At 55.3% G+C, this 18,133-nt stretch overlaps 1 protein-coding gene across 1 annotated transcript in view; it reads right to left on the bottom strand.

Annotated features, from left to right (window-relative positions):
• Window positions 1–18,133, bottom strand: part of UMODL1 (uromodulin like 1) — a 61,438-nt gene that overhangs the window by 15,262 nt on the left and 28,043 nt on the right. Inside the window, exons 10-17 of the mRNA XM_024758408.1 lie at window positions 13,158–13,295; window positions 11,813–12,053; window positions 11,457–11,671; window positions 10,122–10,379; window positions 8,451–8,563; window positions 5,661–5,874; window positions 2,920–3,057; window positions 1,072–1,391 (exon numbers count right to left, since the gene is read on the bottom strand). Coding sequence (XP_024614176.1) covers window positions 1,072–1,391; window positions 2,920–3,057; window positions 5,661–5,874; window positions 8,451–8,563; window positions 10,122–10,379; window positions 11,457–11,671; window positions 11,813–12,053; window positions 13,158–13,295 — 1,637 coding nt within the window. The remainder of the gene's footprint in view (window positions 1–1,071; window positions 1,392–2,919; window positions 3,058–5,660; window positions 5,875–8,450; window positions 8,564–10,121; window positions 10,380–11,456; window positions 11,672–11,812; window positions 12,054–13,157; window positions 13,296–18,133) is intronic.

The raw sequence follows: 18,133 nt of genomic DNA, 5'->3' as shown, positions 1-18,133 counted from the left end.
GCTGAGACCCTCCCCCAGCCCACCTCCCACAGGAGACCCTTCCCCTTTGGGCCACCGTCCCACCCAGGGCCCAGCCGTCCCACTGGCCAGAGCCACTCAGACACCCTCCACCTTGTAAATCCTCCCCCATTTCTGGCCTCCCTCATCCAGCTATCTGCACTTGCCCCCTGGGGTCGTGGTGCACCCCCCGTACACCCCTTGGGACCACTTCAGCCTCCTTCCAGAAGGCCTCTCCCCCCACCCCCGGGCCCAGGAAGCCCAGCCCCACCCTGCTCTACTGGGTTATGGCACCTCCTGTGGCAGGACCTCACGTCTCTCCAGGGACAACACCGCCCGATGCTGCTTCCGCTTCCCCCGTGCCCAGCACTGGCTGAACCCATGGAAGGTGCTGCATCTGCCTGGCATGGCCTTGAAAGCAGGGGCCAAGCGTGGGGAGCGGCAAGGATGGGGGGTGAGGGGTGCAGGAGTGTCACTGTGGCCTAGAGGCAGCATTTGAAGACACAGGACCTGGAGCCATCAGCCCACCACGTGATGAACGCTGCAAACTAGAGATGCTGACATGGGCCCAGGACCCCCAGCCCAGAGTCACCCCAGCACGTGTGGGAGGCATCCCCACCAATGCACGGGCACACACAACCATTCACACATTTTGCACAAACACACTCCCACACGCACACACACACACACGCTCACTCACCTACACACACGCACACGAACATGCTTTCATGTGCGTGCACACAGGCACACACGTTCACGCACAGGCTCCCGGCTTTCCTGCCCTTTCTTCTCCCCCACTGGCTCTCCATCCCGCCTGTGCATCAGAATCACTGGGAGGCTTTTGTAAACCCTGACTTTCCACCAGAATCCCTGCACCAGGGTGCAGCCTGGTCCCCGGTGAGAGCTCGGTCCTATTCTAACCCTTGGCTGGGTCCTCCTGCGCTTAGAGTCGGAGGCCTCGGGGTGCAGGGTCTTCTTGGCCCCCCAGGCCACACACGGACCCTCCCTGGATCGAGATCCAGACTCCCGGAGCCCCCTCCCCGCGCCCCATGGTGGGTCTGAGCCCGGCCTCACACTCTGCATGACGGTTCCGCACTCGCCCCACGCGGCCACCAGGATCACGTGCGTGCTGTTGTGGTCGCTGACATTGCAGGACGGGTGTCCCAGGTACAGGGAGGATTCAGGGATGGACTCCTGCTGCAGGAAGCGCTTCTGGATGGCAATGGCCACCTTCTCGATCTCACAGAGCACCCTGACGGCCCCGGTCAGGTTCAGCCGCGGGGACAGGCCCTGGGGGGCTGGGCGGGCACCCTGCACAGAGGCAGCCCCAGGTCCTTCTGGGGTAGGGGGCTGCTCTGGGCTGGTGGCCTGGGGTGTGTTGCCAGGAGAGTCGCCTGCAAGACATGAGGAGACAAAGGCATAGGGTGGGTGTGTGCTTCGGGACAGCCATGTGAGCCTGGCCAGCGACGTGGTACAGGGTGGGGGCGGGGCAGGGGGCAGACAGCAGACGGACCACTCTGCACCCTGCAGCAGCACACCCCGGGGTCGCACATGATGGCAGAGCCACACACATGCGTGTTGCATGTTCCTGCCAGCCCAGGCAGCTGGGCCTGCCTTGGTTCACCGTGGCCCCCGTGGCTGGGGAACTGAGGGGTCCCCTGCCCTCCCAGACTCTCCCAGGCTGACACCTATGGGCTTGGGATCAGCCATCACCCCTTGGGGCCCCTGAGTCTTATCTCTAAAGTGGGTTAATGAAGTTCACTCTCTGGATCCTTGCGTCCCTTGTTCCTACTCCAACTTCCTGCTTCACTAAAGCATGCTGGGTTTCGACCTCTAGAAGCACACGAGCCTCTGTAAGAGCATCCACCATCCTCGGAGGGCAGACCCAGGACACACCTCAGCCCTCCCTGAGCCTCCTCTATGGCCCGGCTCTGCTGCTTGCCGCCCTGGCACCTGCCCTCTCATCTCAAGGCGCTGCTCACCTGGCTCCCCGGCCCCAGGATGCAGTCCAAACCCCTGCTCATGGCGTTCACAGCCTTCTCGACTGGCCTCACCCAGCCTCGCTGGGCGGGGTACCCCCCTCTCTCCCACCCACCTCCTGTAGGCACCACGCTGCAGCCAGCCCACGCTGCGTGCCTGGACCATGCCCGCCTTCAACAGCTCTGTTCTTACTGTTGCACCCACCCACCACACCCTGCCCCACCGCAGCCCCCTCTGCTGGTGCCGTCGGAGCCATCCTTTAAGACTAGCTCGAAGACACCTCTTCCAGGAAGCCTTCCCTGACCACACTCAAGGGACTGAAACAACTTAGTCTCCTCGGGGCCTCCTGCTTCTGCCTCAAGTAGAGCATATTCCGTATTCCTTCAGACACTGTGTTCACTCCTATAAACATGTCTCCTCTACTTGACCGCAGATCCCTGGATGGCAGGGGCCATCTCAGAGTCAACAGTGAATCCACGAAGGCCCCATTTAATGGGAAAAGTGCTGCGTGGACAGTGGGTCTGAGTAGAAACGCTTCCATGTCATGTGTCATTTGTCACACAGGCTGTATGTCTTGCAAGATCATCTTTTAGCATCTGAGAGGACGCACCTGAGTTGATGTGTATATTTTCTCATCAAGGGCATCAGGAGAAGCACTTGGAGATGAGGTACCACCCAGAAGGCTGGAGGGATGTGGAAGGACGGGGCGGCACAGGCATTGCCCACGTGTGCACACATGTGCACACACATGCACGCGGGCACACGTGCGCACACATGCACTGGGCACACATGCATGCTTGCACGTGTTCATACACACGGAAACTTGCCCAAGACATAGAAATATGCCAAACTCGTTTAGAAAAGACGCACTTTGGGGACGAACGTCCTTCAAAGAACAGACTATCTGAGCGTATTCCAGACAAGGGATCCTGAGACTATTACCTTCGCAGGGTCTTCCAGAATATTCCACGGGGAGGTCGGGGGTGCCTCCCTCGCAGCTGCAGGTGAAGGACCCCAGGCTGTTGCGGCAGGAGGAGCCCGGGGCGCAGTCATCCTCCCCGCTGTCGCACTCGTCGTAATCTGCAGCGTTTAGGAAACAAGACGGGAAACCCTCACAGGAGGCTTGAGCATCGCGGCTCTGCCCACTGTTTACAGGCAGCCTGCATCTCGGGAACCAAGGTTAAAATTATCAAATGATAGCAAAGATGGCCAGTTCTGCAGGGTTCGGGAGACAGGGTGGTACCCTGATTTTCTGCTGGGTATGGGGGTGAGAGGCAGGTGGCAGGAAGTCTGCAGGGGCTGTTCTGGAAGGAGAATGACGGGGGCGGATGGGAGAGGGGGAGGGTGAAGGCAGCTCAGCATCCCCTCAGCTGTCTGGAGACCAGGAGACCGATGGGCCCCACCTGGACCCTGGTATCAGGCAGAGGGACCCCGGCACACACTTGCTTTCATCTCTAAGCTCAGTTACTTACCTTATGAACCATAATGCGGCTTTACTGCAGAAAATGGATAAAAACCAGGACAGCTTAGCAAAGAAAATAAAATGCTCCCATGAGGCCACCTCCCAGATGTAAGTGTTTGCATGTTGGTGTATTCCTTTCCAGCCTTTTGAAAGGCAGACTGCAATGCAGCTAAGATCACGTTTTATACACAAATGTGAGTCCAGCTTCCATCCCATTTCCTTGGGTCAGAAATATTTTCTATCTCAGCAAACCTCATTTTTAATAATTGCCTGACAGTCCATGGCATGGATTACCAAAATTGACTTACTATCTTCCCTATTACGGGACTGTGGGTTATTTCCAATCTTCTGCTTTTAAAGTAGCACTGAGATGAATGTCTTTACATGTAAACTATAGTCCACACTGAGTTCTGTTTCCTTAGGATGGAGTCCTATAAGTGCTGTGATACATGGGCTACATGCAATGAGCAGGATAAAACATTAAGGAAGAAAGACAAATATCATATGATATAGCTTATCGGTGGAATCTAAGAAATTGGTACACGTGAACTTATTTACAAAACAGAAATAGAGTCACAGATATAAAAAACAAACTTATGGTTTCCCAGGGTGTGAGGAAGGGATAAGTTGGGAGTTGGGATTGACATATACACACTACGATATATAAAATAGGTAACTAATAAAGACCTGCTGTATAGAACAGGGAACTCTATTCAATACTCTGTAATGACCTATATGAGAAAATAATCTAAAAACGAGTGGATATATGTATGTGTAGAACTGATTCACTTTGCTGTACAGCAGAAACCAACACAACATTGTAAATCAACTATACTCCACTAAAAATTAAAGAAACAAAAACACAAAGTAAAAAACACCCAAGAAAAGCAAAGTGGATGAAACATTTTTACAGCTCTTGACAAATACCAGGAAGTGTGAGCAAATCCTATTCTCCCAGCGCTGTGCGCAGGGGCTGCTTCACTATCGGGATTACCTTAAAAAAAAAAATTCCTTGTAGATGGGCAAAAAGAGTAACTCATTTTAATGGGAATGCCTCTGATTCTTCCATCTTTGTTAGTCGCGTGGGAGTCATCTTTCACATATGGTCTATTTGGGTTTTTTGTGCCTGTGTCTATTGGGTTCTTAGTATTTTATTACCAATGTGTGTGATCGTTCTTTATTTAGGATATAATTCTTCATCAGATTGTTGAAATTACTTTTTGGTTCACTGCTTGCTTTACAATGGTGACTGTTTTGTTTGACGTGAGAGCTTTAACTTTTTATAGAGTCAAATAGTCCAGACTTTTCCTCTGCAGGCTTAACCCTTCTCATTCCAAAGATCAGAAAAATATTCATTTATATTGTCTTTGATTTCATCCATACATATAACTATAAGCCTTTTATCGTTTATTCTCAGGCATGCTATGTGCTAGGGTCTGAACTGTGTGCCCTCAACATCTGTGTGTTGAGGCCTTGACCCCAAGTGTGACTGCATTTGGAGGTGGGCCCTTTAGGAGATAATTAAGGTTAACTGAGGTCGTTAGGGAGGGGCCCTGATCCGACAGGACTGATGTCCTTATAAAAAGAGACAGCAGAGCGCTCCCCCTCTACACACACGGAGGAAAGGCCATGTGAGGACACAGCAGGAGGGTGGCCGCCTACACGTCAGGAGCGGGCCTTCACCAAAATCAGCCGGCACCTTGATCTTTGGACTCCCAGCCTCTAGAACTGTGAGAAAATAAATGTCTGTTGTTTCCGTCCGTATTTTGTTACAACTCCAGCTGACTAATACCATATGAGAAGAGACTCTAAATTTCTTTTTCTCCCTGCTTTTCTTTTCAATTATTTTTCCTAGGATTTTCCACAGTTTCCTTGGAAACTGTGCTTGGGAGGAAATCTGCCAGCAGAGAGGGACCTGTCTGCCCTCAGCCCATGAAAGAGCAGCAAAGGAGGGAGGGGCAGGATGCAGCCTGCAGAAAGGATGCAGCATCCACGGGAATCTTTGCAGGTTCACCCGAAGATTTTTCAACCCTTAAACCTTTAAAAAAAAAAAAAAATAGGAGCAATAAGAGTGATGAGGGTCCTATCTGTTTCTCATTTTCATCTAATGCAGGGAAGCCGTCAAGAGGAGGTGCATCTTTCAGAAACAAAGCCAGTGGCTAGGATTTCACTGCCTCTCCCTCGCAGAGCAAGCCTCCATCGGGGTCCAGCCTCTGCTTACCCACTATGAAGGGGTCACCTCCGACCACCTCCAGCAGAGAGGCATTCTGAAAGGCGGCCAGGAACGTGGCAGACACCTCCCGGACATCCACATCTGCGATGACCAGCAAGTTGAACTCCACCACGACGCTGCCGCTGGAGATGCGGGTCACTTCCACCTGCACCCCACCTGTGTCCAGGTGCTGAAGCATGGAGGCTGGCAAGGAATTCCGCACCTTTAGAGAAACAGGTCTGGTGAGAAGAACCGCGTGCTGAGAGAGGAAATGGGGTCCTTGTCCTAAGGTGGCTCCTCTGGGGATTGCAGCCAGCAGCAGCGCTGGCCTTGGGAAAGATATCAAGGCCACAGGTGAGTTCTGCCGAGTCCCCAGGCCCAACACGAATGCCGGTGGGGCCTGAGACACGGAGCCCTGTCCCCCAGCCAGAGCCAGCCGGTCACCATGGGGCTAAGTGCCAAAGCCCCCCCCTACGGGGCTTGTAACTTGGTAGGGGGCTCACAGCGTCATTTAGGATCTGCTGCTCTTAGCTCAGAGCCCCGGAGGGCAGGGCTGAGCAAGTGGTCTTAGGGAGGGACACCACCTCTCCGACTCCACTTTTTCCGGAACAGTGCTTATGGCCCACATACTGCGGAACATTTCCCCTTCCTTTCTTCCTGCTGCCTTTCCGAAAACTGCTTCCCCGTGGGCATCCTAGTGAGACAGGTAGTTCCTGCCTCTAAAAGCCTTGTTCATTATTCCATCAATCTGGACAGAATCCTACATCACACACCATATTATTCCATTCTAGCCCATCATGGCCAAAACGCCCAGAAAGGTACCCAATCTCGTAATGGGCCTTAAACTGTGCGTATAAGGCAAATGTGCTACGGAAGAGCCCACCTCCGCGGTTTGCCCTCACAGAGAAAACCTGGTCTGCATCCGAACCGCATGAGGTTCAAGGAACAGGCTCGTGGATTCCCAGCCTTGGGACAGCCAGTGTGAGCAAGTCTGTTGTCACCCATCAGAGGGTGCAGCTGCCCCGGAGACCCCAGAGCCGCCTGCAGTCACCTGGCTGCCACCTTTATCATTGGAAGAGTTGGTCTTCTCTCTCTCTGTCTCTCTCTCTCTCTCTGGGATTTCCAGAGAGGGATCTGCCAGAGTCTTGGATTAAACTCACTTTTATCTGCGTCTCAAGCCAGTCTCAAAGAGAAGTTCCAGGCCCCTTGCCAGGGACTGACAAACAACAAAGTGACACATTAACCCACAGCCTCCCAAAATGTGTCCTAATGTCCTACGTAGGTGTTAAGTTGCATAATTAGTTGCTACCCTGAAACTCTAGACAGACAAAAACTTCCCCCTAAATAGGCAACAGATGAAAAGTTTTAAAAAGGAGAGATTAATCAAGGAACTTGGGGTAGCAGTGAAGCTGCCTCACGTGACCGCCAGAGCTACGCGAACTGATTTCAGTGATTGTTGTTTAATGTGATATGTAACTACCATTTAACCTAAGGAAGATTTGATGTACATACGAATCAAACCATCCACAGCTCTTGAATCCACACACTGGGCCAGAAGCTGGGGACCTTAGAATAAATAAAGCAGGACCCCAGATCCCCAGAATAAATCAAGCAGGATCCCAGATCCAGAGGAGTCCCAGTATGACAGTTCCTGGAGGCGGCATGACTTTTATCGGGAACGCTGACGGGATTGAACGGAATCACCGAACAGCGCGGCCACCGGCATTGCTAAGGCGCCACCGTGTTATGACTCCACCAATAGGTGGCGCTGCCGAGCTCTCTCTAGTCTGTGTCTTAAATCCCCAGAACAAGGAAAAGCTAAACTGTATGAGACGTCCTCCATGCAAACAAGATCATGACAGGTACATTCTCCATTCACCAAAGGGTAATCTAACCACCAGCAAAAAGAATATTGAGATTGCTCCTCTAACTAAGTTGTAACAATATACCATCCCAAAGAATGCCAGTGGGTTGGCGGAGGGCACTGCAAGGAAGAGTAGGAAAAGGAATTTTTTTAAGGTCGGATCATAGTGGCACTATTCACAATAGCCCAAAAGTGGAAGTAACCCAAATATTCACCGATGGATCATGGATAAAGAGAATGTGATCTGTCCATACAGTGGAATACTATCCAGCCATAAAAAAGAATGAAGTTCTGATGTTGGTACAACATGGATGAACCTTGAAGACATTATACTCAGTGAAATAAGCCAGAGACAGAAATCACATATTGTATGATGCCACTTGTATGAAATACCCAGAACAGGCAAATCCATAGAGACAGGAAGCACATATCTGGTTCCAGGGGCAGAGAGAAGGGCAGATGATGAGCTAATGGGTTTCTTTCTGAGAGGATGAAAACTTTCTGGAATTAGCTGGTGGTGATGGTTGCACAATTCTGCAAATACAGTCTAAACCACTGAATCGTGCACTTTAAAAGCGTGAGTTTTACGGTATATGAAATAGATCTCAATTTTTAATTTTTTTTCTTTTTAAGGGCGGGGGAGGCTTTCTGCTCTGCGGGGTCCCGCATCAATAAAGAGGTTTCACTGAACAGGAAACAACGTGAAGTAAGGATGCAGCAGAGGAAAAGGCGTGTCTCCCACCTGCTGATGTGTCTGTTTAATGGCAGATCCAGGGCACAAAGGCACCACACCAGAGCTGGAAGTCCCAGCTTCCTTCAGAAATGAGAAGTCTATGGCACCTGCAGGTCTGGGTCCTGTTTGGCTGCCACTAGGATGCTACCACCTCCCTCCTTCACATCCCAAGAGAAAATAAGGACCGATTCCACCAACTTACCATCCGAAAGAACAGCTCTAGGAAGGCCTGGTACTCCTTGCTGCTTGCGTTGCGGAAGGATTCTAAATACTTGACGTTCGCTATTCTGACTTTTCCACTGAGCTTCTGGGCCGCTGCAGGATGGAGAATAAACACGTTTGCAGGGGTATCAGGTAGCAGAGTATCATCTCTATCTCAATAATAGTATTTTTACGTTGGCCAGGAAGAACATCGAACTGAGGTTGATTTGCACTCTGTAGAGAAGGAACAGCGCCTGGTGCGCACAGACACAGCCCCCAGCTCCAGAGGACGACGGGACAGAGGCTGGGTGCAGAGGGAGACCCTTCCGGGGGCCGCGGAGCCAGCTCAGCCCCTGCATCTCTCTCCTGCCTGCCTGCAGAGAGGATGGAGACGCCTGGAGGGTGTGGCCTGACCTAAAAGCCATCAGGAGCACGAAGGTGCACAGGTGAGAGCAGAGGTGGACCCATCTCAGGCCGGGGTCACACAGACGCGCGGGCCACTCCTCCCTCCAAGCACGGGTGAGACCTCCAGATGGCAGATGTACGCGACAGCCCAGCACCAGCTCTCCTCCGGGGCTGCCCTGCCTGACCGTCCGGCCAGCAGCGACCTCCACTTCTCCAGCCTGCCGTGAACTTGCACTCGCCTTCCTCACCCACATCTGCTCTCTAATTTCCCAGTTCACAGCTAGTTTGTATTTTCAAGCATATAAAAAGAAGTTCTAAACGTTTATGACTTAGGCATCCCCCAATGGGTCATCTTAGGCCTCTCCCAAGGGACGTGCACCCCATCTCGAAGACCATTGTTATCAACTCTTAGACAGTTGCCCAAGATTTGAGGGCAAATCTGCAACATCAGGTCTGCCCTTGGCTGTTCAGGTAAGCTGGGCATTCAAGAAGATATGTGGATGACAAATGCTAATGAGGAGAAAAGAGGAATTTTTTTTTTTTTGCGGTACGCGGGCATCTCACTGCTGTGGCCTCTCCCGTTGCAGAGCACAGACGCGCAGGCTCAGGGGCCATGGCTCACGGGCCCAGCCGCTGCGCGGCATGTGGGATCCTCCCGGACCGGGGCACGAACCCGCATCCCCTGCATCGGCAGGCGGACTCCCAACCACTGCACCACCAGGGAAGCCCAAGAAAAGAGGAGTTTTATCTGAATATATAACAATCGACAAGGATCAGCTCCACCTTACTTTTCACTTGCTCAATTCTACTCCCCTCCATTTTACTCTGCAGCCCCAGGCTCAGTGGGCGGGGAGGGGGGCACTCACAGATCTGTCCATCATCATCCTTCCTGAAAGCCAAGTCCAGGTCTGTTAGGAGTAAGGATGGTCACAGGAAATGGATAGACCAGCACTGCACCCATTTCCCTGCCACGTACCCACGAGGACCCAGATGAATGAGCGCCTGCAGCCTCTGCAGAGTCTGGAGCGCTTTGCAAAGCAGGCTCTTTGTCTACCACCTGTCCCTGAAATAAGCCCCCTCCTGTGTGGCCTTTGAACACCAGCTGAGTCTGAAGTGAGCCAGACATTCCTACACTGAGAGGAAAATGGAATCCCAACACCCACAAGTTCAAGCAGCTATTTTAAACCTTAAGCCACCAAAAATCGTTTTCATGCCTTTTCTCCTCCCTTTAAGAACCAATGGCAAACGTGTCTCTGAAGCCTGTTACCTGTCCTCACTTTCAGGTGGGCCCTGGAACTTTCTTTTCCACATGCTTTGGCCACAATCTCCACCAGGTACAAAACACCAGGCTCTAGGCCAGACAGTGTCAGGCTTGCATTCCGGCTCTCCAGGTGCACCGTGGGGGTCCGCGCGGAAATCAGGGTGAGCTGGAAAGTGGGGCGCAGGGTGAGATCCGCCACCCATGCCACATGAAAGCCCGTGCTGGTCACATTGGAGACGGTGACCCTTCCGATGGGCGTGGGAGCTGAGAAGTGGAATATAAGTGCCCTGATTAAAATCAGTCCGACGTTCCCAGGAGACAGGAAGGAGAACCGAACCCCCCCCCCCGCCCCCACGAGGACATGAGAGTCCTCAGGGGAGGCCAGCCCAGGGGAGTCAAGTCCCCCAGCTTCCAGCTGCACATGGGACGCGGAGTCCCTGGACAGCCCCTGAGCCCTGGGCTTCCAGGGACGGCAGCCCTGCCCCTTAGGTTTGCTCTGTGCCCACCCCTGAGGTCCCGGGACCTCTGGAAACAAAGTTTTCTTGAGCAGGTTCTGGGCGGCTCCCCCAGAGCGGCTGCCCCCCTCAACCCCTGGGCGGACTTCCCAAGGAATCAGCATGGTGGGCTTTGCTGGCTACAGACCATTCCTATAGGGGACTTGTGCGATTTACGTGGGCTTAAGAGTTTAGTTTTGGATCTAGCCCTTTGCAGCAGAGGAAATGCATCAACGGAGCTGCTTTTAACAGTTGGATGCAATCCAGGGCCAGGCTAGCTCCGTGAGCTCACACAGGGATGCCAAGGCCACCTCCCTCCGTGGGAGGCGCAGGGCCAGGCCCGTTCCCTGCACAGAGTGGCTGCCTGTCTCCTGGAGTATCACCCAGGGGTCTTGGTGATGGCTCAAGCCTCTACAAGTAATGGGTAATGTGGAACTGCCGGGGATCAGTACGGCTGGGAGGGTACAGAGCTGCTGGGGGAGCTGCAGCAGGCTTAGGGATGCAGAGCTTCTGGGGAGGTACAGAAAGGTTGACCCTGCTGGGGGGATGCGCCCCGTACTCAGTGCACTTAATGCAACACATGCCCAGCTTCCCGCTCCAGCTGTTGGCAACCGGGAGGCCTAGGAAGGGGGAGGACCGGGCTGGAGCGAAAGCGGGGAGGCCAAGTTCTCACCCTTACTAGACCGGAAGCCGACCGCCAGAGGACAGAGCTGCACGGCACTGGGTTGGCCTCACCCAGTGCTACCGGACTGCCCTGGAGTGGACGACTGCGTGAGCCTTCGCCAAAGGGAGCTCACACACCAGCAGCTCCACATGGCCCCTGGGACGCACCCTTCCTGCCACTCACCGCAGGCTGGGGTCTTCAGAGATGCAGGCGTGGTGGCCGAGGGCAGGTCTGGGGAGCCGGAGGGTCCAGGGTCTGAGTTTTGTGACCACGCGGGGTCCAGAGGTACCGGCGGTGTGTTCCTTGTGGGGAGGCTGGCGTGCCACTCAACGTGGTCCATGGGGCCCTGGGTAGGAGCTGGCCGGAAGAGCGACTCCGTGGTGGAGTTTGGGGGCAGCCATCCAGGGGAGGCTGGGAGGCTGTTCATGGCCCCAAGAGGGGAGCTGTGGGTGGGCCCCGGAGCCCGGGAGGAGAAGGTGGTACCAGCCACCCTGTTGGCCACCCACTGGCTGGTGCCCAGGCCTGGGGCCACGCTGGCCTCCCCCTCCACGGCTGGCCCAGTGCTGTTCCTGCCATGACCGAGCATGCCGCTGACCCCTCTCCTGGGTGGGAGCCCTGGGGTCCAGGCCTGGCCTGCTGCAGTGGTGCGCCGCGGGTATCCAGGGCTGGGGGACAAGGCGGGGGTCTCCAGGCCGAGGGCTGTTGTTTCTGTGCTGGGACCTGGGGCTGTTTCGCCTGTCACCGGAGATGGCGCACCACCGGTGGGGCTCACCACGTCACCTGCCAAGACACATCCTTTCTCAGACGGGGCGTCTGGTCTACTCTGGTCAAGAGCCCCCCCCCACCCCAGGTGACCTTAAGAGGGGGCACAGGCTATCCCCATGGATGGTTAAGAATGTTTGACACGGCCCTTGTTTGTGGTCTCCCAAGAGCTCTCTCGGAAGGCCCTGGAGCCTCTCCACTTGATCAGTGAGGATGCCGTGACCCCGAGATTAGGGGGTCCACCTGGGAGGCTGCAGAACCAGGACATAAGTGCAGGGCTTGGTTCTTGCTGGCCTCAGATGGACCGTGGATCTGCGGGCCTTTGGGAAATTGGGATAATTTCCCCCAAATGTGTGCTCAGTGTGGGGCTAGGTTCTGGTCACTCTTATCAGCTTGCTGGGCGACACAGGTATAAGAAAAAGGATGGGAGAAGAGAAGCTGTGTGGGTCTTAGGAAGTGGGACAATATACACAGCAGTTAGGGACTAGAGGCTTTCTCCCAGGGAACCATTCTCTGCTGCTGCTTCCAGCCAGAAAGACTTTGCAGGGATGGCAAACAGGTAGCTGAGCACCTATGCTGCCCACCCTCTGTCCAGAGCAGACATTGCTAGTCGATCACAGCATTTTAAGTCTGTAAGTGACCTCCTCGGGCTTCTGAACTCAGCACGCCAGGTGGCCCCAACAAACTGATCAGAATTGGCCCCCAGAAACGTTGGGGCAGAGACATGCCAAGAATGGGGCTCAGAGACCCTACATCAGGGCCTTCTCCATGCTCACCGGGGCTCCTACACCATCTTGGGGTCCAGTCCACCCAGGGAGGAACCCCTGCCCCCAGGGGTTTCATCATGACTTTCTCTGACCCTTTCATTCATAAAAATAATTTAAAATCATACTTTAAAACTGCACTGGTATAAAGACTAGACTCGTAACTGCTATTTACTGTTATTAGATTCTTTCTTTCTTTTGATTTTAAAAGCAATTAAATCATTCTCATGGGCCCCTAACAGTATGGTGGGCCCCGGGCACTGTGCCCACCCTGCTTGAGGAGAGCCAACCCTGCTCCACCCCAGGTCCTGAGGGAGGGGGCTCAGCCCAGAGCTGGGGGCTTGGGGACGGGGCGCACCATCACAGGCCCGGCCCGGTCTGGAGGGGTGGGCATCCCTGGCCGTACGGCACCGGCAGGTGTACGAGCCCTCGAGGTTGATGCACTGGGCGGCCGGCGAGCAGTCGTGCTGCAGGCTGTCTGCGCACTCGTCCCAGTCTGTGGGCGGGGAAGAGACAGGACATGAGCGGGTGAGAAAACGGCCAGAGGCCGCTCAAGCAGAGCGTGATGGTGGCAACTTCCTGCTGACCAGAGTCTTTGCAGCGAACGACAAGGGGTGGAGCAGGGCGTCAGTGAAGCCCTCGGCATCCAGCACCTGGGGCTGGCGGTGGGGTTCCCTGCACAGAGTTCTCCCTGCAGCTCCTCTCTGGGCCAAGGAGACAAACCAAAAGCCCGCCCTTGCCCACCTCCACCGCTGGCTGGCTGATCTGGGGGCAGAGGTTAGGGAACGTTGGGATTCCTGTGGCGGTATTAGCACCCACAGGTGTGAATATATTCCCCTCTTGTTTATTCTTTGTTCATAAGGTGCCTTCTCTTCCCTCTGACGAGCCAACTTCCCCTTATATTTAGTGTCTCAAGAAAGAAACAGAAAAGTAACAGAGCCAGGAGGTGTCCAGTTAGTATAACATGAACTTTCCAAGACACAGATAGGACGGCTGTAAATACCTCCTCCCCGAGTCTGGGAAATGATTGTGAGAGACCCCAAAGCCCCATGCCCCTGGGAAGCCCTGACCCTTCTGACCTGGGCAAGGAAGGCTCAGTGAGCCCCCCAACCCTATAAATCCCCCCAAACCCTCCCCTGCCACAGTCCTTTCTTGGCCTCTGAACTTGAACTTATTTACAAAACAGAAATAGAGTCACAGATGTAGAAAACAATCTATGGTTACTCGGGGGAAGGAGGGGAGGGATAAGTTGGGAGATTGGGATTGACATATACAAGCGACTATATATAAAATAGATAACCAATGAGGACCTACTGTACAGCACAGGGAACTCTACTCGAGTCTCTGCAATGACCTCTATGGGAAAAGAATCTAATAAAAGAGTGGGTATATGTATATGTATAACTGACTCACTTTGCTGTACACCTGACACGAACACAACATTGTACATCAACTCTACTCCAATAAAAAATAAACAAATAAAAATAAACCCTTAAGCAATCAGTACTCGAGCTGTATCTCAGGCTGGGAGGAGCCGAGGCTCAGGAAGCAGTCTCCCCACAGCTCTAGAAATCCATCCTTCAGCCCAGGTCCGGCTCTACGGGTCGCTGCCCGTCCCATCCCCGCCCAGGACAGCAGGTGGCTCTTAACAGAGTTGCATCTGCTAGCTGGGGAGGCTGGGTGCCCCGACGGGGTGAGGTTACCCTTGAGGGGTGGCTACCAGGCTTCTCGAGAGCTGCAGGCGGGGTCCCCGAGCCAGGCTCAGGGCACCAGCGAAGCCCGGACTTGGCTGGGCTTCAAGTCAAGAGGAGGCATGAGTCCAGTTTTGTGCAGAGAAAACCCCGCCACTGAGCGCTCAGAGGCCGGTTTCGTGGGTTTCAGTTTCGCTTCTTGTGATCTTTACAGAAGCAGCTCCCCCGAGCCCAGCAGACCCATCAGCCGATACAACAGTTTACACCCTGACCCGGATCCCCCTGGAGCGCAGCCTGGCCTCCGGGCGGCTCGAAAGTGCCGGGGGCTTAAGGCCGGGGCTGGAGCCAGGCCCGCCAGGCAGCAGGGCCACGAGGAGAGCCGAAGCCTCCGCGGAGACCTGAGCTCAAACCGCAGAGCCCTGGAAGTTATCTTGGGGAGGTGATTCCCCACCCCCTTCGCTCCGCCAGCACGTGGCTCAGGGGTAAGTCTGAGTAAGATGCAGACAACTCTGTTTTGTCTTGTATAAAAGCCCGAGGCCTGGCAGTTCTTGGGTTCAGAGCAGGAGGCGGGCCTGCGAGCCGTGAGAGCTGCCAGGCGGCCTTTGCGCTTCCTGGGCCGCCAGACGAGGATGTGGGCCAGAGCTCCTGGTGCAGGACCTGTCCTCTGCTCCTGCCGGCCCTGAAGCTGGGATGAGGACGTAGCCCACCTCCCGGAGGAGGGGGCAGCTGTGACACAGCCAGGACTCCTGGCACAAGTAAACCCCCAGGAATGAGGTGGGGAGGCCCAAGGACAAAGCCGTCCCATCCCTGAAAAGGCAGGCTCCTCGGGAGGCCCCAAATTGTCTTTGGGGTGCAAGTGGCCTTGAGAAGTGAAGCCTGGCCAGAGCCCTCAGCCCTTCCTGGGGGCCAGAGTCAGATTCTCACTCAAGGAGGAAGGTGGTCACAGAGAACTGGGTTCTAACGGCGGCAGGAACAGAGGCTGGACCAAAGGCAGTGCCACTGAGTCTGGAGGAAGCAGGCCCACCCCAGCAGGCCAGGTAGACAGTGACAGGCCCGGGGCCAGGCTCCCCTGCTCGTCCTCCGTCACCCACCACCCACAGAGGCCACAGGAAGGTCCACTGTGCCTAGGATGCTGTCAGGGGTGTGCGGCTGACTGGAAGCTTCGGGGAGCGTGGCTAGGCCAGTCCTGAGATCACAGAGAGGGCGCTGCCCCCCAGTACTGTGGTGACCCCAGGGGAACCCCTCACACAGAACGGCACCGCCATCGGGCCTCGTTTGGCTGGTGTCTGCACAGAGCATTAAGCACGAAGGGGCCCCGTAGACGCACGCGGAGGCCCAGTGGGTTGTCTGCACGTGGAGCAAATGAGTAGGACGGCCCTTCCTGAGCAGATTTTAAGGAAGGGGAGGGGCGAGGGTGGGAGATCCAAGGGGAGCGAAGGGAGGGGGGGCGGGACGGAAGGACTGGTGAGGGCTCGTGGACCCTGCAGGACCTTCCGGGCCTGAGAACTCACCCGAGATGCGAAAGGGCATCCTAGAGAAGACTTCAACCGAAATGTCGGCGGCGCTGTCAGACGTGCGCCGGGCACTCCGCTAACCCCACACCGGCAGGGTTCCTTTATTTACCCTCCAGGGGGATGGGTCAACATTCCTGTCTCTCAGCTGAGCACACGGAGGCCCAGGAGGCGACATGCCTTGTACAGGGACCCATGGCGAGGGAGTGTCAGAGCTGGGATTCCAGCCTGTCCCGTGAGGCCCCCTCCCGCCGGACAGTGTAAGCAGGGCCGGAGGCCCAGGTTGCTACTCAGCACTGAGCCTCCCCGCACGGGGCACGGCCGCCCTGGAGGGAGACCAGGGCACGTGGCCACCCAGTGACCCGGGCGGGGTTGGTATGGGCCTCGGGGAGAAGATGAGGTCGTGACAACATGGCCGCCACGCTGCTGGGACATGTGGATTCACAGCAGCGAGAGCTCCCAGATAACCCGGGAAAACGCAGCAGCGCCAACACCACCATTTCTGTGGGCGTCGCTGAGGAAAGGAGCTTTCCGTGCTGCGGTTTGCTGAAGTTTTGTGGAATAACAACGAATGTGCTCCTCCAGTTCCCCGGCTGTGCCTGCGGGGCTGGGGGCTCTGGGCCCGTGGGGAAGGCAGGGGACTTCGGTTTGGGCCTCCCCGGATGAGGGTTGAGGCCCGGGGGCTGCCCCTCGGGCTCTGGATCAGGGGACTCTGTGCAGGGCAGAGCCATCTCGTACGCCAGTAAACAGCCGAGGCCTCCTCGTGGCCCTGGGAGACCCTCCCACCTTGGCCCTCAGCTCCGAAATGTTAAGCAAACAGCCTACCGTTTTTCAGGGATGCTGCAAGGTGAGAGCCTGCTCGGGGCTCCCAACTTCCAAGGATACTTCCAGAACTTCGTGGGGGGCGGCGCTTCAGAATGATGAACCCCGGGGATATTAGCAATGCAGGGCACCTCTTCTTCCTTTGTATGAGTTTGCTGAGGTTGCCATCACAGACTGTCACAAGCTTTCAAGCTTAAAACAGAATTCATTCTCTCACAGTTCTAGACGCCAAAGTCTAAAATCAAGGTGTTGGCCGGGCTGGGTGCCCTCTGGGGCCTTCGGGGAGGGTCCTTCTTGCCTCTTCCAGCTTCTGGTGGTGCTTTGGGCTCCTCGGCCTGTGGCTGCATCACTCCTGCCTCTGCCTGCATCTTCACGCGGGTGTCCTCCACGGTCCCTGGGTCATCTCCTTTTCTGTCTCTTCTAAGGGCACTGTCATTGGACTTTGGGCCCACCCTGATCCAGAATGATTTCTGATCCTTAGTTTCATCTGCAAAGACCCTTCTTCCAAATACGGTCACGTCTGAAGTTAGGTGTGTACTTACCTTTTGGGGCCACCATTCAACCCACTGCATCACTTGACAAAGCTCTGGAATAACCTAAGCCCTGATGCCAGGGGATGAGGCTGGGAAGCATCTCGAGGTTAGGGCTGGATCTCCAGAAGATGGCTCAGATCTGTCTCAGGTGGGCCCTGGGGGTGCAGGCCGAGGGTCCACCCACAGGCTGCCCGGCGTCTGCCCAGCACTTATCCCCTGAACCCAGGCAGGCAGGCCCACCAGGTGCAGAGGGCCGCTGTCATCTCCATCCCCGAGGGGGTGAATGACAGAGAGACCCCAGGTTCAGCAGACAGGTGTTTCCCAGACGTGACTTCAGGTGTGACACTCCCGCGGCCCATCCTCTGCATTCGTGGGTTAGGGGAGCTTGGGACAGCAAGCTGGCAGGCGACGGGGCTCAAAGGAGTTGACAGCGCTCACTCTGGGACCTGCTCCACTGAGGGGTCGTGCGTTCCATAGATTGAGCCCCAAACAGGCTCTTTGATGTAGAGACTGCGGTGCCCTCACCACACGAGGGAACTTCATCCCTGCTTTGACAGCAAAAGCTTCCTGACGTGACAGCTCGCTGTCTCTGTCTGTCTCTCTCTGTCTCTCACTGCCCCCTCTGCATCCCCTGCATCTCTCCCTCTCTCTGTCTCTTGATGTCTCTGTCTCTGTCTTATCTCTGACTCTGTCTTATCTCTGACTCTGTCTCTCCCTCTCTCCCCATCTCTCTCTCTCTCTCTCTCTCACTGCCCCCCTTCCCCCAACCCCCTCCCC

The sequence above is a fragment of the Neophocaena asiaeorientalis genome, unplaced genomic scaffold (genome assembly GCF_003031525.2).
Source record: "Neophocaena asiaeorientalis asiaeorientalis breed wild unplaced genomic scaffold, Neophocaena_asiaeorientalis_V1.1 scaffold45, whole genome shotgun sequence".
Taxonomy (NCBI): Eukaryota; Metazoa; Chordata; class Mammalia; order Artiodactyla; family Phocoenidae; genus Neophocaena; species Neophocaena asiaeorientalis.
This window is presented reverse-complemented; position numbering and strand designations above follow the sequence as displayed.